The sequence below is a fragment of the Poecilia reticulata genome, linkage group LG5 (assembly GCF_000633615.1).
Source record: "Poecilia reticulata strain Guanapo linkage group LG5, Guppy_female_1.0+MT, whole genome shotgun sequence".
NCBI classification, from domain to species: domain Eukaryota; kingdom Metazoa; phylum Chordata; class Actinopteri; order Cyprinodontiformes; family Poeciliidae; genus Poecilia; species Poecilia reticulata.
Genome location: NC_024335.1, coordinates 14,795,373 through 14,816,391, shown reverse-complemented (window position 1 = coordinate 14,816,391; position 21,019 = coordinate 14,795,373). Strand labels below are relative to the sequence as shown.

At 36.0% G+C, this 21,019-nt stretch overlaps 2 protein-coding genes across 4 annotated transcripts in view; one reads left to right on the top strand and one right to left on the bottom strand.

Annotated features, from left to right (window-relative positions):
- gcnt7 (glucosaminyl (N-acetyl) transferase family member 7) overlaps positions 1-18,054 on the top strand; it is a 22,365-nt gene extending 4,311 nt beyond the window's left edge. For 2 of the 3 annotated variants that reach the window (XM_008409229.2, XM_008409228.2), the window contains exons 2-6: positions 11,469-11,674; positions 11,922-11,960; positions 12,059-12,800; positions 15,456-15,551; positions 15,668-18,054. In XM_008409229.2, coding sequence (XP_008407451.1) covers positions 11,516-11,674; positions 11,922-11,960; positions 12,059-12,800; positions 15,456-15,551; positions 15,668-15,885 — 1,254 coding nt within the window. In that variant the 5' untranslated portion in view covers positions 11,469-11,515 and the 3' untranslated portion in view covers positions 15,886-18,054. Of the gene's footprint in view, positions 1-6,037; positions 7,227-11,468; positions 11,675-11,921; positions 11,961-12,058; positions 12,801-15,455; positions 15,552-15,667 lie in introns of those variants that run through there. The other variant, XM_008409227.2, reaches the window with a different exon arrangement.
- Positions 39-20,450, bottom strand: rtf2 (replication termination factor 2). Its single transcript, XM_008409235.2, has 8 exons — positions 20,276-20,450; positions 19,894-19,988; positions 19,564-19,657; positions 19,314-19,453; positions 18,072-18,150; positions 4,220-4,330; positions 3,634-3,688; positions 39-121 (listed from the first exon to the last, which is right to left on the bottom strand). The coding sequence occupies exons 1-8, from the start codon at positions 20,342-20,344 to the stop codon at positions 39-41; spliced, it is 726 nt and encodes a 241-aa protein (XP_008407457.1). The 5' UTR covers positions 20,345-20,450.
- Between the last annotated feature and the right edge of the window lie 569 nt (positions 20,451-21,019).

Here is a 21,019-nt window from a genome sequence, read left to right as displayed (position 1 = left end):
ATAAAAGCTCGGTCTCAAAGTTCTTCAGCTAATTGTGTTTATCCACCTGATTGGCTGCTCTCGTCTCCATTTTGTTGTGATTTCCTCCCAGCTACATCTACTGGGGGAGACTGGGTATCCTCTGTGGGTGGGAGAAAAAATAATTAAGACACAGAAACTCATTGTGTCCAATATCATAAAAGCACTGTTGTATCCAGGCACTACTATTGTTTAAACACATGTTATGAAGGGAGATAGGGATTCAGATAAGTGGAGGAGGATAGAAGCCCTCTGGGAGAAGATTTGGTGCAACAACAAGCAAAACCAAATAAATCCATAAAAAGAGAAGAGCAGCAATCTGATTTAKAATGAACAAAAATTGAAAACTGTGTAATCCTTGTGTTGTAATGATTAATAACTTCCACACATGCAGAACAAAAAGCTAGATATTTAAGTTGATGGAAAAGTTTTTTGTAACTAGCTGCAATTGTTGTTTTGCAGCTAGCTACTTGTTCTCTAGTCAGATAARAGGTTAACAGGAAACCACACCAAGATTCAGAATGCAGAGTATGACCTGGCTCATGAGAAGTCCCTGCTTTAGTTGGGCCATKTAACATTTCTTTCAGAGTCAAAATACTTTTGAATGTAAGTTGGACAGAAAAGTCTAAAGCTTTTTTTCAAATRCATAACTGTGCAGAAGGTTTTAGCTGCACCAGCTAAAAGATAAAAAATATCYATACATGTAGTTGACTTGTTCCCCCCGGTTACTTTACTCTCTACATCAACTGTTTGTCTACTCAAAAAGAAAATTAGCCAATGCATGAATGCATTTTGATATTCAGCTGTCATTCATCTGTGGAAAATCTGCAGAATGTGTCAATTTTTATCTGGTTAATCATCAAAATAATCAATAGATTAATTAATTACTAAAATAATTATTAGTTTAAGCCTTAATTACACCACTGTTTTTAATATATGCTTCATCATGTGTGTTGTTGGAAATAAATAATTCTGTGTTTTCCTCTATCTCGTCATCATGGAAGCAGAGTTCTGAGGTTCAACCAATGTAATTTCTGAGCTTCACTGGACAGCAAATGACTTCTGATTAAATTAAAGCTTGCAGTGTTGTACCTCCAGCAATACAGAAAGAAACAGAGACACACAGAGAAGGGGAAATAGATAAGCAACATGTCTGAGTCAGTCCGCTAGGTAACACTAAAATTCTAACTAAATTGGCTCAACGGTTTATCTTCACAATGTGGTTAAGTTCTTWAAAAMACTGCTATTTCACAAGCAGATAATGTAGCTACAAAGACAAACTACAGAAAAATAAGCTGAAAACATATTTTAAATATAAAATAATGCAAATCGATCAAAGTAAGACAGAGTTACCTTCTGTTGGATCAGTTAGTGTTTTTCAATCAAAAATGTATCATTAAAGAGGGAGATAAAGTTTAAAGGGGGAAAAAAAGAACAAAATGTAAATAGAGACTAAACTGCATGCAGTCAACAACAKCAAAAAGAAACATTTAAGATAATTTTATGAGAAAAATTTAAGATAATTCTTAAGTTCGCTTCACTACTATAAGAGGAACTGCATTATGTGACTTCCAAACAATATCATTAATTAAAAGACAGACAGGTTATTATTTAACCAATGAGTCTCTTAAGATTATCATTTCTTTTCAGAGGAACAGATGGAATAAAATGAATAAAATTTAAATATAATGTATGTTTTGCAAATCAAATAAATTAATTAAARACAATATAAAATTCTGGTCCAGGTTAGTTGTACAGTACAGTACAAGGCTGATTATCGAGAAAATAATTAGTACCGTCATCCAAATGAGGGACAAAAGAATCAATAAAGCAGCTTTAGGAGATGACAACATTTACTGTGTCCCTTGGAAACTGCAAAACCCAAGTGTGCGGAGTACAGAATAAGTTCTGGTTAGAAACTAGGGTTGAACAATAATCCTAAAAAACTCATCACAATTTTAGTGTTTCATATCAGTCGATATCAATAACTATTGATTAGTTTTCTGTTATCTGAAATACTGCCATACTGATGGTGTGGCCTTTCCCGTTTTATCCGCAGTTTTCACTCCACACTACAGCTTTTTATTTTTAAACAGTTATGAGGCAAGTTGTTCAACAGGTTGYTGCTATGTAACCAAAGTTGAGGTGGAACTTGAAACTTACCCAGCTTGTTGTTGCTAGGTAACCAAAGAGTGAGTAAGTTAGTTGATGCCACTAACTTAGCTTAGGTTGGTTGTGAGGTTGCGCAGCTAAAGTCTTAAACGTGCCGACATCTCCAAGAATACTGTATGGTTCTGGATTGGAGTTCAAAGAATATTCTATGAATTGAATTTTGAATTTTCCATCAAATCTATTTATCTACCTATATTGATCAAGCCTCTCTTGCGATACATATTGTTATTGATTTATTCTCCAGCCCTTAGAAATCTTAACCATTATAATGTTTCTAAGATTCACTCACCTCATGAGGTGAGTGAATCCACTCACCTCATGAGTGAATTCACCTCATGAGTGAATTCACTCATGAGGTGGGTGAATCCACTCACCTCATGAGTGGATTCACTCATGCCTGATTCACCTCACATTAGTAGATTCACTCATGGATTCACCTCTTTTATACCGCAATAATTTCTTGGGAAATRTACCCTCCAATGCATCTTCAATGAGGTGAATCCATGAGTTAAGCAGATGTAGTAGTATACAGAAACGTCAGCAGAATTTCTAATTTTTGAAATGATAAGGGTTTGAAATTATGCAAACCCTGAAATAATCCATTTTAATTCCAGGTTGTGAGGTAGCAAAATGCCAAAAAGAGGTGAATACTTTCACAAGGCACTGTAGTTGGCTCTTTTCTAAAGCATACATTGTTACACAAGCATCCTCTTTGAGTAACTATTGTGTTTTTGTAAACAGGAAGCCACAGACTACTGAGATGGGTTCTAGTAGAGAAATGATAAACGTTTCTTTATACTAAAAACAGCATTATTTTTATTTTTACATTTACTCATTCTAACCTTACTTTATGTATTAAGGCAAAATTGTATGTTGCAATGCAGTAATGATATATCAAGTTCTTAGCTGAAAAAAATGTAACCCAAAAGAAGTTTTAGTACTGGACATATTAACAGGTCTACTTAACATTTAATTTCCCTTTAGGATCAATRAAGTATTTTGGATATGAATTTGGATTGAACAGTAATGAATCTACTGCATGGAGTAAACCAGAGATTTCTAATCCTGGCTGTTGGAACATACAGTCAGAGTTTTACATATGTCCCTGCTCTAACACACCTGATTTAAATAAACAGGTGATGAATAGGGCTTTGTAGACCTAATGGTGAGTCTTTRTGGCTCATTAAATAATTCTTTAGAATCAGGGCTACTGAGGACCCAGGTAGAAAATTCTAGAATAAACTAATTGTATTATATTCAGTCAAATTGTGGGGTCACGATAAGCTGTAAACGTCATCAGGCTCAAAGACAACTTGGTGATAGACAGGTCGRATCATGCAAAGTGATATCCAAATCACGGGGAACATTTTATAAGCTGTATAATTATGATTAAGTAAATCAATTTTTGAATAACATAATGTCTCAATTGGACTTTGAACAGACCTTTGGATTCTGGTGGTGTAGAGATGGTTTCAACKGCCTTGCTTTTCTTTGATTTCTGTAAAGAAGATAGGACAGATTATGATTACAAATAAGTTAAATATCCCTATACACTATAAGCCTGTTGCAATAATCAATCAATTAATCACGTGATAAATTATAATTACCTCCATAATTTCCATTCTGAGACGTCATATTAACCATTTAATTCATGATTTTGGTTGTGTTTTATCTATTTTATTATTCTTTGAGAAGGCAAACTTGCATTATTATGCCATTATTAACATATCACTTGAAAATGGTCTCAAAACAAACATTATCATTGTATACCGCAATAATTTCTTGGGAAATGTACCGTCCAATAATACAGGCCTAGGTGTATAGTTGACAGGCCTAGGTGTATAGTTGCATTATTATGTAGTTAACATTATGTTAGTTGAAAATGGTCTCAAAACAACAATGTTATAATTTATCTCAATACTTTATGGAACAATTTATAATATAGTAAAATATGTGATCATGACAAGCCTACCAATATGGTCAGAAAAAACTCCAATGCATCTTCATACATTTTTACAGCAGAATTCACCTTGGTTTTCGTTTTGACTCGTTTCTCCTCCATCTTCTCCTTCAGCTTCTGGACCTCCTCTTTTGTGCCATTAAGCACAACTATGTCTTCATCTTTAAAAGGATCCCCACACTGAAATGCAAAGAAACAATTTAAAGTAACACAAATAACATGCAAAGAAAAAAGACGACAGAAAATCTAAAGATGGATCATCTAATTTGATAAAATACTGAAATTGCCAACTAACATAAAGGATCAAAATAGTCACAATCAAGAACCTAAAACTGTTGTGATGAGCAGGAGAGCTCAAAATTATTCATACCTCTAAAATTTTAAGTGATTATCATTCAACAAAAAACATTTTCTATTAAAAGGAACTGAAACAATTATATGTCAAAAGATAAAAATATATACAAATATCTAAAAAGAATATTGATAAATACTTCTTTTACAATACTTAAATAATAAACAAATTTCTTAAACATTTTCTGAAAACATGAATAGAGTGGTGGTTTTTGATATGGGCAGTTGCCCAGGGTGGAGTAAAAAAGGGGTGGGGTAACCAGTAGCTAGAAAATAAAATATATCTCATGTGTCAGTTGTCCCCTGAATAAGTTTGTTACTACTTGTATCAGTGTGTAGTGGAGTATGTTTCCCTTATTTCCCGTTGAGTACTGGGATACTGCATTACTTATTATCATAGTGTGAATGATCTGAAAAAAATATCGCAATGACAGCACAAAAAAAACGTTGTTGGCATTACACTATACATCAATGAATACAATTGTATGGTTACTGCAGGTTTTTGCAATGGTATTTTGATGATTTCTCTTTGGTAATGAKCTTTTTGAAGCATTTGAGTTATGGAGGCCTCCTTGTTTTCACCCTAATCTTTAGCTACTTTCTGTCAGATACTTGCTGTCAGATCGAAGTCATGCCTCTGGCTGAGCGACCCTAAAATAAAAATAATATTACTTTCAATCAGCAAACCTAAATATCAATCAAAAAACCTAAATCTATCAAGGGGCAGAATAATTTTAGGCTTAACTGTACTTGCTTTTAGGTGACTGTCTAATTCATTTTCTATAAGAATCCTACTGAAAATGAATGTGATCTCGTCAAAGAACAATTATGCTGAATTGAAGAGAAACCAAAAAAATAAGTTTGCCTATTGAATAAAATGCATTTGCTTTGGAAAAAAAAAACTGCAAGTGTCTTAATATTTTAATATTTTTCATAGTACAGACAAAATTCACAAGGGCACATTTGATTCATGTACTGGTCCAATAGGTACGTCTGCCAGGGTTAAATGAGTTCGAGAAGCACATTCAACAAGTAAAAGTGGTCCTGCTTTGTCTTGCAAATTAAATGTTTGTTTAGGATGATTAATGGAAATCTGCAACAAAATGTGTGAGGGATGTGTGGCACTGATTAGACAGACAAAAGAGGCAAATAGTAAAATATGGAAAGCTATTTACATGYATTCAGGGCGTATTCAGTTTACCCAATGAGACAATGAAGTGAATGTAACACTTTATTTGAAGGGGTGTGCCAGGGGCACTTGGTAAATAATCCCACTTTTAATGCAAAGTTGCACTAAAAGTTGCATTAAAATTCCATTAAAATAGTGTAAACTTTGCATCATTCGGTCAATAATGACCCTCTTAATGCAAAGTCCTATTATAATTTCCATTAAAAGTCCATTAAAAGTGTCAACTCTCCGTTAAAAGAGTCATTATTTACAGAATGACACTTTATGACAAAAGTCAAACATTCATGAGGACTCCTTCATGTTCATGACAGATGTTATGTTATGTTTATGACACTGAAATGTCAGTCTTATGCACACCCCSTCAATAAAGTGTTACCATAAAATCTAATAAAACACTATAAACAATACTTTACACGCTTTGACACAACAATAATGAAGCTTTAGTTACACAGTTCTCAAGCTTTGCTGCCATTACAATGGCTAGCAAATGTAATTTTTGCTTGGACCCTTTTTGGAAACAAATTTTCACCCATTTTCATATGATAGACAAAAAAGACGCCACACTTAAAAGTATTTTCAGAGATCAAAAATTATTTATGCGTACATGTCTGTACTACAAGAACAGAACAAGTAAAATGGCTTCCTTGTAATAAAAAGAAAATCACACACACAACCAGCAAGGGATCTATTGTGCGATCATACCCCACTGTGGGTGTGGGCTCTGGCCATGTGCTCTGTCCAACACAAGAGGGATAAGCTCAGAGCTGACCAAGCAGCAAACAACCTCTGTGTGTGTTGCTCTGAAGTCATTAACTCTCATGCTGCCATTTCCACAGAAGGCAGACAGCTGGGAAGCGAAGCACTTTAACATCAAATCAACAAATAGGGCAAGTAGGAACCTGCGAGAGTTGATCATCTGCAGGAAGGAGAACAAGAGGGCTGGTATTTTACCAGGAAGAGCTGTGCGGATGATTCATTACGTACGACCTAATTACACATGAAGGGACAAAGAGCAAGGGGACAGATAAAACGGGTTGAGGTAAAACAGAGAAAAATGAAAGGAGAGGAAGGGAAATACAGCAAGCACAAGAGAGTAGGAAGCCGTAAGTGGGAGGAGAGTGGAAAAAAACCTTAGAGTGCGATGAGTGAGTCTGTTCCTCTGTGTCACGTGTATAATTTTGTGTTACTGCTGGCAACCAGGGAAGGATAAACCTTTTCTCACGGGGATAAGAGGAGGGACGACCTAATCAGCAATGAGTACAACTCGAGCATAACACACACAGCTGACTCTAAGAGACACTGGAGCTCAGAGGACTCAGCCCCCGCCAGAGCACAACAAAGCGATCTTTACAACCAAATATAGCTCTGAAGTAGTGTACGTATTTCTGCTGCTGTTCTTCTTGATGGAGCTAGTGGAGAGGACTTCCCTGTGCGAGTTGTAGTCTGACAGCTCTGAGGAGCATTGAAGCCTGAGAGGATTGAAGATTTAAAGTGTTATTTCTTCATAGAGGCAACAGACTGAACTGCCGACTGGAGGTAAATTAGCATGTCTTTGAATTTGTTTTTGGCACAAATGATGATTTAAGTTTGATTTACACAGAATATAAATAATTGAGGTAAAAGTGTGAGGGAAGTGGAACAGTTGTCTTGAAAAACTAAAGACTACGCTGTTCAGACGTATTTGTCCCTTACTGTTTTCTGCTGTTTTATGTTTATGTTTCTGATATTTCAGAATATCAAAGAAAAAATATACTAACGAGGACAACCTATGTAAATAGAAAATGCAGTTTTTAAATTTTTAATTCGCCAAGAATGAAAAACTATTAAAAACCGACTTAGCATAGAAAAAAAAAAGAAGAGAAGAAGCCTTCAACCTATTAACTGCTTGTAGTAATAGCTGTACTCAAGTGTTTTGAATATGTGGCAAATACTGTTTTATTTTTGGCCCACTCTTCTTTGCAGGATTGTTTTATTGCACACAAATTGGAATGGTTTTGATAATAAACAAATTAAAGTTATGGCACAGAATCGTAATTGGATTTAAGCCTGGACTTTGACTGGGCCAGTCTAAAAAAAACTTCCAAATTGTTTGTTTTTAATGACTTCAGAAGTGAATATAGTGGATYAATATTCTGCTATATGACTTGTACGCATGAGCTTAAAGTCCTGAACTAAGGAGTGGATAATGTGGCTCAGGGTTTTCTCGTAGAGAGCAGAACTCACGGTGCTTTCATTTACAGCAATTCYTCTGCTTTCCTGAAGCAGCAAAGTAGACCCCGACCATAATACCAGCCCTGTGTTTGACTTTCAGTATGATGCTCTTTTTCTCAAATCCCACCATACACCTTCTCGAAAATTGTCCCTTTTGACTCAGTCCACAAAATACTTTCCTTATGATCGTAGCAATTAGAACATGTTTATTTAGGGAAATGAGACAAGCGACTTTGAATTTTKTTTTTCTTCAGCAGTGGGTTTTTTTCAGTCCAGTTATATTTTTATTTTTGAAACATGACCTCTGATTTCTTCTGAGGGAAGTTAGGCCWACGATGGGCTCAGATGTTCATGACTAACAAAGGCAATTATATATTTTTTTACATTAGAGTTGCTTGGCTTGGATGTTCTTTTTTGTTGTTTTTTTTACATGATTTGAAACTTTTTAACTGTGGCAAGGCAAATGAGGCATATGAGGCAAACATTTTCTTTCAAAGCACTGTTCTCAATCTGAGGGCGAGAAAAAAGCTGTAAGGCATTTCTGATACAAGTAGCTGCTGTTTCCTTTATCAAACCCACAGATCAACATGGCCACTGGGGAAAAGTATTTCAACAGAAGACTGTAAATCTACATATTTCCTCAAAATATCACTTCCCTCGGGGAATTGTGCTTTTCTTGTGCTGTGTGGGATTCAACAAAGCATGCTATTTTTTGTTGTTGTTTTTTTCTAGTACATTATGAATGACCTTAGAAGAGCGAAAAAATCTCTTTGCTTGTTCAGGCAGAGATTTTATGCCACTTTGGACATGAGATATGTAAAAACAACTCTGTCAATCAGCTGGAGCCTCCATGTTTAACCATCCCCCCATTTATGTGAAGTCTTTTCCTCAAACCTTTATTTAGGCAAGTCTGTAAAAGAGACAAGAGAGATAGAACATTTTCCAACAGCTTAATGAATAATAGTTGCATAAAATACATTTGTGGAAGTTTTTTTGTTCTTTCTCTGAATGATCAGTGCGACAGTTGCTGAAGAATTATTTGCACTACTGGACCCTCATAGCTCCAACCTTAAGGACACCACAAAACTTCACAATGACTGACAACAGCTTCTATATACATTTCTAATGATTACAAGATAACCAATGCAAAAACATTGAAGTGTACATGGAAGTTAAGTTTTCAATTAAATTCAAACCGTTTTTCCACAATAATTAAATGTTCCACAAAAATGGAATGGTACGGAAGTAATAGTCATTTAGAATTTGCTCAAATATTGAAAGAAATGAAATGTTTATCTTTTAAGCGTATATCATTGYCACTATGCATTCACACGCAATTAGAAAAAATAAATCAAAACTAGCTGTATGATGTAATAAAACTACTAATTTATGTGTCACCAACAGTCGAGCATACCAAAACTACAGACRTGAGTGTTGAAATCTACATATTTCCACACCATATCATCCCCCTCTGACAATGGCTTACGTGGCTTAGTTGCACCCAAGCAACAGATGCAACTGTAGCTTAGGGTGAAGAGTTTTGYAAAAAGAATATTTTAGGTTTGATTCTAACTTCCCATGCCACATATTGATGTGCTCCTGGGCATGGTACTAAAACCAAAGTTACCTACTGATCTGCATGTAGGTACATGATTGTGTGCGTGCCTGTTATTGCTGCCGGGTAAATGTGGATATAGGGTAAAAATGCTTTCCATGGTTGATATGATTAGAGAAGTCTTATATAAATGTATTAAATTAGTTATTTACAATGTATTACCATTTAAGAAAATGCATCCATCATCTGACCAGAGACTTTAAGAAAGTAGCTCTTCTCCATTAAAATGAATGTTTTTCAAGGTTTAAGGGATCAATGCTAAGCATTGCTATACAGGAAGATGTTCTTGTGGTTGAAACTTAAAAAAGGAAATGGGGACACATAAAAGCATGTTTTATGACAGAAGTAGCTGCTTCATTATTTTTTTTCTTCCGTTAGAAGAAAAGAAATTTAAGCACAACTTACAATATTTATGTGTTTTTGTAGTTATCAATTAGTTTAACTGACATAACGGAATGTAAAATGTATAATACTTCAGACTCTGTGAAAGATCAGACTCTTTCACAGAGTCTGAYCTGTGAAAGATCAGACTCTTTCACAGTCTGAAAAAGGAATTGGTGAATAAAAAGTTTTTTGTGTTGCATGTCAGATACCCACTTTTAGCACCTAGACTTTGTACTAGAGATGTGCTGATCAGGTTTTTTCCTGCCGATTCCGATCACCGATGAGGGCCGATCACAGATACCGATCACATAATTATTATTTTTTTTAATCATAAGCATTACTGGTTACATTATATGGAAAAAGGAACCACAAATTCACCTTAATTTAGACAAAAACTTGTTTTTAATAACTTTTTCCCAAGAAGAAAACTAAACAAAACAGGTACTGTGCAAATTGCATTGCTATCGGTAATACTATCTTTAGCAGACTGAAAACATGAAGGCTCTGAAGAGGTTAAATAATGCAAAGACTCAAAATTATACCTCTCAACATTGCCAACAAATTAAAGTATAAAACTTAACATTCAAAGGCAAATACAGGTTCCATTACAATAAACAATCCTGAGTTACTGAATGAAAACTTTCTGATAGCATGGCGGCTAGCTGGTTACTGCTAGTTCTGAGTGGCTGTTTCTGACCGAGCAGAGTAATTATGCAGAGCAGGGAGGAGATCGATTCTTTTTTCAGAGATTATTTGTCTCATGTTAGGACAGCGAAAGTTTTAATACGTATGTAAAATTTATTTTTTTAAGTTAGATGCTGCAGCTTTAAGCAGAGGTTCAGTGTGAGAGTCACTACCAGGTGGAGCAGAAGCGGCGCTCCGTCTGAAATATTACTACCTGTAGCGCGAAGCAGCGGTTCAACAGCGAGAGCAGAACCAGCGTCTTACATCGCAGCTCGGAGACTTAAATAATTTTGCGGGTTATTTGTTTAGCTTTCTGACCGTCATGCTAATCCGGGTGAGTGTTTGTAGCTGTGCGCTGCTTTACCTGCTATCTGATCCTCCGTGTCTTTTTTACTGCAGTGAGCCTCGATGTAGCCAAACTCCGTCAAGTATGACATTGTTTTTATGCCATATTAGATTCGTCGTGTTGATGCATTTTGACGTGCTTCACCCCACGTGCTTCAATTTTCCGCTGCAACACGCAAACTTCCCCCTTCACTCAGTGCGTTATAGTTCCACATCGCTTAGGATTTGTTGCTGCGCGTTTGCGCAGTGTGAAGGAAAGAGGAGACCAGCTGCACAGGCAGGCTGCRAAATGAGATGCAGGTGATCGGTTTGTGTGATCGGCAACAAGAGACCGTGATCGGCGATCACCGATCATACACTTTTTCACGGAAATCGGCCGATTATGATCGGTGGACAATCGATCGGCACACCTCTACTTTGTACACTTGACTACTTAAAAGTGGCTTCATCAATAAGATTTAACTTACATGTTTAACCTTATTTGATATTCCCAAAAGAGAGATCTGTCTGGAACTAATCAATCTGGGTTTCTTTCGTAGGAATAAGCTGTGGTGGTGCTGAAATACAAGAGTGAAACAAGGCTATTATGCACCAGCTTGGAGGCAGAAAATGTAGCTTCCTGTTCTGCCTGGGGGTTGTGGCGTGTTCAATAATTTATTGGCTGAGTAGAACTAAACTAGTGGGAACGCCTACAAGCAGTAAGCCCCCCCTGGCTGGCATTGAGAAAAGAGAAAATTACTGTCAGGTATGTATTTTCTTTAACTGATAAAGTGCATAACAGCTTTTACATTCAATTTAATTTTGTCAAGGTACCAGTTAAAAATTTACAGACAACTGATAACATTTCAGCAGTACTTTGCTTATACATTTGCCCCTACTTGACACCAGTATATACAACAGCAGCATGTCTGATAAAGGCGATAATAGAAATAAATGATTAAAAAATAGGCAATACAATGAACACAAGTAAAATAACAAATCCTGATCCACAGAACGGGAAACAGATCAACAGGTTGGCTCTACCCAAAAATGTGAGTGTACATTCTAAATAACTGAACTGTTAAAAAAATCAAATAAAATACCACCTCTGTAAAGAAACTGAATTAATATGTACTTCTTCTTTTCACAGGTGGGAATTTATATTCAAAGTACCAACCTGCAATGTTCAAATTTGACTGAAGAACTACACTTTATCAACACAACTCTGAGTCGTGAAGAAGAGAACTATCCTCTGGCTTTCATCGTCACTATTCACAAGGAGCTAGATATTTTTGTTCGCATGCTTCGTGCTATCTACATGCCACAAAATGTTTACTGCATACATGTGGATGCCAAGGCTCCAAAGGAGTACCAGGAAGCTGTACAAAAGCTCGTCAGTTGCTTTGGTAACGTGTTCCTCTCCAGTCRCAGTGAAAAAGTGACGTATGCAGGATTTTCACGCCTGCAAGCTGACTTGAACTGCATGAAGGATCTCACTGCCACTCCRATAGCTTGGAGGAAAGTAATAAATTTATGTGGGCAAGATTTCCCAACCATGAGCAACCTGGAACTGGTGCAATATATGCAAAGCACTGAATGGAGGGACAAAAACATGACACCTGGAGTCAAACAGCCAGCCACTATGAAGCACAGAACACGATTCCAGCATCATGAGATTGTGGGGTCACATGTTGCCCCAAGGGTGCCAAGACACACAAAACCTCCTCCTCCTCACAATTTGAAAATTTATTTTGGAACGGCATACTATGCTCTCACAAGAGATTTTGTGGACTTTGTTCTGAAGAACCAAATAGCCCATGACTTCCTGGAGTGGTCCAAAGACACATTTAGTCCAGACGAGCACTACTTTGTGACACTCAACCACATAAAAGGTAATCTGCTTGTTTCAAACAGACACACAGAATAATCTAAYCSAATTGGACAAATCTAAGGCGTTTAACTGACATGAGTTTAAAATGCAGAGAGGGATGACCCACACAGGAAACTCAAGTGCCAAACATTTCAGCAGGATCAAACAGCTTATGTTCACATAAAGTGAGACAGCATTACATCATTGATTGTTAGCATTTTGTAAAATTTGGACTGCAACATCAACTAAGTAACTGATGAGACAAGCAAAAGAACATTTCACCCTGGCATTTGTGTCCAAAGGCATATTTAGTCCAGATGAAATGAGTCTTTGCAAAAAATTAAAAAAGACAAAATTTATACAACTAATAGCATATCTGCCTATTTAATAATGCAGCATCACATACATGAGAGATGCAGCTATTAGTGCATCATACTGAGTGATCCAAACAATTGTGGTTTGACCACAGGAGCATGGGATGGACCCTAACAAATCAGATTTGTATTATGAATTGTTCGATTGGAAAAGTAGTACTGCACACAAGTGTTTCATAACAACACAGAACTGAAAACCTAACATYACCTCGTTATTAAACTACGCAATTAYGGCAGCTCTAAATAAATGCTAGAAGATAAACCATCAACATTTTTGAAAAATGTGAAAAAATAAGCCATGGTATGATATTTTACCWAAAGTAGCACATTTCTATTTACATATGATACATAATATAGTACTGAATAGAATAGACATTCTTTATTTAACCACAGTGGGGACTACAGGTGAAACAGCAACAAAGTGACAGGACATCAAGGCTCACACAATGGCAAAAGTATTAAAATATACTTATATATATATATATAAAAAAAAGATTATAGTGTAAAAAATACTGCGCTGTTATCAGAAATAGCATACTACGATCCAAAGAGTATGCAACTGAGTAAGATTTTTTTTTGTATTTGTGCATTAAACACAGACTATTTACAATATATGAAAATAACAACTGCAGACAAAATAGATGTACAAGAGATGTAAACACCTGTTGAGTTTTCTGGGAGACATGATGGTAATACAACTTAACAGCCACTGGGAGGAAGGATCTCCTAAAACATACCTTTGTGGTCTTAGGCTGCGTTTACACTGCAGGCTGAAGTGACCCAATTTCGAGTTTTTTGACATAATGCGACCTGATTCCGATCTTTTCACGACAKTCTGAACAGCAAAGGTCGGATTCTTTTCAAATGCACACTAGGGCATTTGCATATCTGATACGTATTCAATTCAAATGCAACCTAACGTTCAGRTCGCATCCATCCGAACTGAACGTCACTGATACTCAGCAAATCTCACTGTTCTGCGTCCTGATTCGCACAAGTGGGAAGAATAGCAACAACCATGACGGACTATAATGAGGATTAAGTCGTTAATATGCTAGTAACCATGTTTACTTCAGCAAACTGCACTTCATTTTATGGCGGTTGGCAGAACACTGAGAACGCTGAAGCTATTGCACCCTTTACTGCGCATGCAGGACACTTTCAGGTCGTTTGMCGGTTCAGACTGCAGAACACATAAAGGTCGCATAAGTGTGAAAGTGTGAACGGCCCCGGGAAAAAAAATAGGAAAAAAAATCGATTTGACAATTGGGTCACTTCAGGCTGCAGTGTGAACGCAGATTTAGAATGCAATAGTCTGTCACTGATCATCAGTGATGTTATTTAATTTTAACCAGAGTCCTTTTGTTTCCTGTCACCTGTACCAAGTCCCGGGGGAACATGGGCACAGAGCTGGCTTTCCTGACGAGCTCATCTGTTTCCTCTCTGCTGTAGATAAGCTGCTGTTTCAACATGTTACACAAACAGAGAACTCATAAAGCTAGGGTGTGCACTTGCTTTTCAATATTGTTACAAGGATGTATGACACAACGTGGACCATTTCTGCACAAAAGACTTTRGGAGGGACTTTAAAAAAGGTTTTTACTGGAAGTTGTGATGCTGTGACTGCTGCTGTTGACAGGAAACGGTTAATTCATCCCATTACTTGTCAGGAAGAGGAATATCTTTGAGAAATTAGACTTCCCTTTAGTCATACATGCGTCACATTACCGAGTACTACATAAGTGGACTCATCCACAAGTCTCTAAGAGTGCAGAGAAATTCAACCGTCTTGGAAATACTTGTGCAATCATAACTGTGACTGCATGACATGCAGTGAAAAAACAAATCAAATCCTCATAGGATGTCTTGCTGAAATATTTTTTTTGGTTAAATATTATTATAAATGCTTTAGTTTTCAAACTTACAAATGAAAGAATATTTTCCACTGTTAGATGCAACTTTTAAATCTAAAAATTGTCAGTTGATCAATAATTTATTACACTGCAATTCATTTTGAGTTATATTTTATTTCTAAAAACCTATTTAGATACACAATAACAGATTTTGATCTTATTTAAAAGTAAATTATATTTAAATTGCCTTACTTTCTTAAGAGTGATAACAAATTTGTTAMATTKTTCTTCATGTTTTTCTGTGGAATAGAATGTGACATTTTTTCTGAGATGATGTATGAATATAAACTAAATCTTTAACGTAAAAATTGATGTTTTTCTCATGTTTGTAAACACACTTCTGTAATTTTGGTACAGCTGTTCWTGTTCATATTGTCATGTTGCATGCAGAAGCTCCAGGCAATCGTCTTGATGGAGGTTGGGAAGGAGCTATCCGAGCAATCAAGTGGAGGGACCAAGAAGGAAAGGCACATGATGGTTGCAAAGGTATCAGACCGTAAAATTATGCTAGTTAACCGCTGGTTTACAGAACTGGGTGTGAAACGTAAAAAAATATGTGCAGTTCAGATTTTTCTTTAAATGTTTTTTTTTTTTTTTTCCAGGGCATTATGTACGGGACATCTGTGTCTATGGGATAGAAGACATTCCATGGATCATCGAGAAGAATAGCATGTTCGCCAATAAGTTTGAGATTAATACATTTCCTGAGGCACTAGATTGTTTGGAGCAGTGGCACAGAAATAAAGTCCTGAACCAGGCAACAGTTCCTATAAATCCATCATGGCTGATATGCTCCCACAATAACTCAATTAACTTCTGAAACAGAAGTGTTGAAATCGCTGCTGACATCATTATGCTGTTAAATCTATGGAGTCTCCCTAGCTGGCTATGTCAAAACGTGAATCCAGTGCCCTGAATTGTGAGACATAACTGCACTATTTATTAAACTCTTACTTTCCTGTGATTATTTATTGTCTATCCCATTTAGACATTTTCGTCACACAAAGTGTTGGAAAAAGAGTTGGTTAATTATTTAAAACTATAGTTTCATATTATGTACAGCTTAAAAAGGGACATTTTTATAAAGTAATTTATTGTTTTAATATTAAGTAAATATGTAAAAAAATAAAAATAAAGACAATGTGAAAATAAACTTTCAACTTCTAGAATAAATTGTTTTCTCTGTTAATTGAGTTCATTGACTATCGCTACATTTGTTTCTGTGATGTAAGGTAAGCATTAGATTATTATTAAAAAGTGAAAGCCAAACATCTCTGAAAGTCTTACCATGAAATTAAAAGATCAAACACAGCTGTAGGAACKTACTGAGGTCAATTCTACCTTCATATCACAAAGAATTGTTTAGGTGTGGTCCTGCTCCAACATACAAATATTGAGATACCAAGCAAAATCTACAGTTATTAGCCTTAAATTAAATAATAAAAAAATCAGACATGAATCTCAGAAATGTTTGACCAAAATGCTTTCCGCATAAATTAAACAGCATGCAAAATAAAAAAATGCTACATTGAAAACTCATATCCCAACATTTTTGGRCTAAACACAGGGGTATTTTTCTTATATGTTCAGGACTGACAATCAAATATTCCACTCCTAGAGTCCAAATGGAAAAACTCTTCAACACAACTACAAACTGAAAATGAACAGAAATGCATGTCAAACATTTCTAACTAAACATTCAACGTTTTCTCGCATTCTCCAAATTTCCCAGCAAGCATTTTAACGAGTTTCTCCATGGAACGCAAAAGCGCATCTAAAAATAAACCCTTTACAGTCAGCCAGCATGATAGCCCCAAAAGACCCTGATACAAGCTGAAGTCCCAGCTTGTATCAGGGTCAGTTTCTCATGAGAAAGACAGTTATTTTTGGTAGTTAAACCTTATTTTTGACCAACTCAAAACAGCTAGACCATGACTGTCTTCAACATACTTTTACTTCAACAGAGACACCAAAAGAGGTCAGCTTTTATCTACTGCCATATTTCTAAAAATAGCCTAACCTAGAGAAATTGTTAACACAACTTTGAAGTTACGTCAAACTAAAAGGTCAAAAACTAAAATAACTTCTAATTCCTTTGCTGAGAGATTCCCATGTGGCTACAATTGGGTCAGAAAGGAAATCCAGAAAAGTCAAGCTGAAATGTGAACAATGCATCTACGAAACGACTACAACCATGGGAAACAATCAGTGCATCTCCATATTATTTGCTTGGTCATTGGGCCACTTTTAGCAGCAAAAGCGCCAATTGTCATTTTCAACACAACTTCAAATGTGGGGTCATCTTTTTAAGAAAAGCCATCTGCAGATCATGCTACAAGAAGTCTGGTTTTTGACTCGACCATTTTAACACCTTGATTTATATTTTCAGTAATTCTGTTGTGGATTTGTTGTTGTTTCAGGTCATTTATCTGCTGATGAACCTGTTTCAGCCAGTCTCATGCTGTCCTATTTATAGTCTCTCTCCCTACTGTAGAGTACTTTCATAAACAGGTAGGTTTACATGTCATCAATGATTTCCACATACACAGGTCATGTATAACAAAGGAAGCCCAAATCATCCCCCCTCCAACACTATGCCTGCTAGTTGGTATTGAGTGTAGGTGCTGCATTTAATTTGTGTTACATGCAGCATTGTGCATTACATAGTACAGATGAGGAGAGAAAATAAAAAGGAGGACTGATCATTTTTTTTGTCAGGTTATGGTCTGAGCCTTTCAAAAAGTCATTACCAGTGCTCTTCCCATCAACTACCCAGGCTATGTCAAACCCAGGATGGCACTAGATAATGAGCCATATACTATCAACAGTGAGCCAGGCGCCACTGACATTTCACTGACTAAATGTGGCTACAAAGACCTGAAAAGCTGTTAGCATTAGCGAGCCACTTATTGGCGTTTTGTGTTGACAAAGACAAGAAAAATACTTGTAAGTACCAAAAAAAGGGAGAATAATAATAGTAAATAAATACATTTAAAAAATGCTTACCTTATGGCAGATCTCAGTCTTTATCTCCTTAAGGGCCCTGTCTGAAAACACACAACCACAGGTCTGCAAGTAGCAGAACCTAAAAGGAAAACAAATAAAGCATTTAGTTCTTTCTCAGTATTTTTTTCCTAGTTTCTCAAGTATCTAAGGGTTATTTCGTGAACAAAGTAAACTTGTATTTTGTTTTTGTTGACCAATCACTGCACATTATAGCAGAGAAAAATACATTTTAATAATCAAGAATACAATTCTAGTTGACTTTCAACATATTAAAATTATTCCTCACTTTAGTGATGGTAAAGTTATAATTGTACAGTTTTTTGAACTTTAAAAACTTTACAGCTTGGCCAGTATTTTTAATGGGAGTACTGAAAATTTCATGACATGTCAGAGTTCCTAAGGTACCAGAAAACAGCACCTGTCTGGGAAGCATAATGAATACATATAAAACAAAGAGTTGCAACAGAATTTCTAAAGGACACAAATCTTTAGCATACCATTAATTACATCTGCAACAGGAACATACCCCAGATTAGGGATGTAGCGATACACTAATCTCAYCATAAAATATATGTGATATTCTGCTCACAAAACAGTATACATTGTTATTGATATTCAGCAAACAATACAATACACAGCAAACAATACGATTTGGTAAGATTCAATACATATTTAAGRTTTTCTGAAAAATTTTAGAGGGACAGTGATTTTAGTGACATTTTGCGACTGTTCAATAGACTCGGATTGACTTGAACTGATAGTATAATTCTGGTGTAACAAATGTTGTTTTGTTATACATTTGCTATACATTTACTTTGATTAAATGTTGATTMTGTGACTGTGTATTTGATTATGCAGAAAATGAACCTTTTTTGTCTTATTCACTTATATTAGATAATGTAATTTATCTACTTCATTATTTAAATAATTGTAACTGGTTGTTTCATTACATGTCATTTTTAATATACATAAGCAACTGGGTAAAAAATGCCATGTGTGTTAGCTGTCATTTGATATATGTGAATTCGACATAAAACTCAAAGTAGGATTTAATGTATCGATACTCGGGGATGAAAAATCGTTACGTTCTGAGGAAAAAMATATTGATGAATATGGTAGAATCKATAAAATTACACAGCCCTAATAATATACTTTGAACCTACATGGAAACATTTTGTGGCATTTTTTTCAGGTCTTTMTTATGAAATCTTAGGTTTAAGGCCAGAAAATACTATTTATTACCTGTGCTTTCCATTCATCTCTARGCCAACAACAGGACAGATGAACATGCCACAGTGGATGTCCTCATATCTGTCTCCTTTTGCAGTTCTCCTCTCTCCCTCCCATTCGGGGTTATCAGTCAAGTTGAGCTCCTTTATATCCTGCAAGGACAGAAACATTCCAAAAAGGTTATAAAATAAACAGACGCAGTCACTTGAGCTTAAGCTCATGTACATCAAAATTTTTATTTTTCACTTTACAATAAATATACCTTAATCCCACGGATGTGCGTAACAGCCTCAACGTTTGGTCTTTCAGCAGATTTATCCAGGAGGTATTCAATGATAGCATCTTTGTTATAAAGTCTGGAAAACAACATCGTCAATATTTCAGGGCGWCTAAATAGATTAATTTAAGGATGCAAAGTAAAATTGCATGGCCGAATCTCATGGGTATCATTACGATAACACATTATTTATTTGTTCAATCACGTGTTACTTGTTTTCCTGTACTAAATGGTAAGCCTAATGATGCCTTTAATGTACGATGGTAACTGAACCTCGTCTCAAAGTGGCGTTTTGTGTTGACAAAAGCATCTTACCTGCCCAGCTCACATGAAACGATGGGTCGCCTGAGTTTTTCTTGGCTCAAGGCGCAGTACTTCCACTTGGCAGCGAGTTCAGCATTCTTATCAACCTGTGGTAATCAGAAAGGCTATTACGCYAAGTAACTAGTCTTGTCTTTAGCTCTTTAATAACACTAATACTCGTCTCCAGAGGTAAACTTTACTTAATTTCTACTAACTCTGTGAGTATTAATGTCTATAAGAAAAAGAATGTCTCTAAATTAGGTAAAACAACAAATAACTACAAGCGTATAACAAGTTTAGCTGTTAGCATTAGCGAGCCACTTATTGCTTTCGTCAACGGCTTTAGCTAACCGTAATCCAATTGCAAACGAAATATAAAGGAACACTCACAAACCTTTTCAACTTTTTTTGGTCCTTTCACCAACTCATGTCTTTTTGGAATCGTCCCACCATCACATCCCATCTTGAAAACTGACGTTTAGCTAAACTGAAGCTGTTAGCAAATACGCACAAAGCTGAAGTAAASCTAACAGGAAGTTCTCGAGTTGTAAACAAACAAGGAGAGAACTTCAAATCTCGCGATAGGTGAGATGTATTTAATATCGCCCCTTAGTGGTACTAAATGCATAAATCGTCACAATCTCCCCGGATTTCTTTTTTACTTTGTAAGGCATTAAATAAACAAATAAMATATTTAAAATACATAACCATTTTGGAAACTGTTTCCGAAGAGGTTTATTTCCACATGTCTTACTCAGCAAACATGTCTGTAGACTTGGACATTATGTGACAAATAATAATAGATGGGAGATGTTAGGACAAACACAATAGGGCAGACGTCTCCAACTCTGTTCTTTTAGAGCTACGCTCTTGGCGCATCCCTCTTCGGACTTATTTGGATTAAATGATTGGTTTGGTTAATTACCAGGCTTCTATAAAACTTAATGAGATAATTCTACAATTKTGATGCATGTGTTTTGGAGTAGGGTTGCAGCTAAATTTTAGGTCAGTGTCTCTAAATGGCTGTCTTTTGACAACTCTGCACTGGAGACAAAAGAACTGGCTTGCATTCAAAAGACACAGCACCCACCCATTAAAAATGGATACAAAAATGGCTTTTTAGCTGTTCACTGTAGAG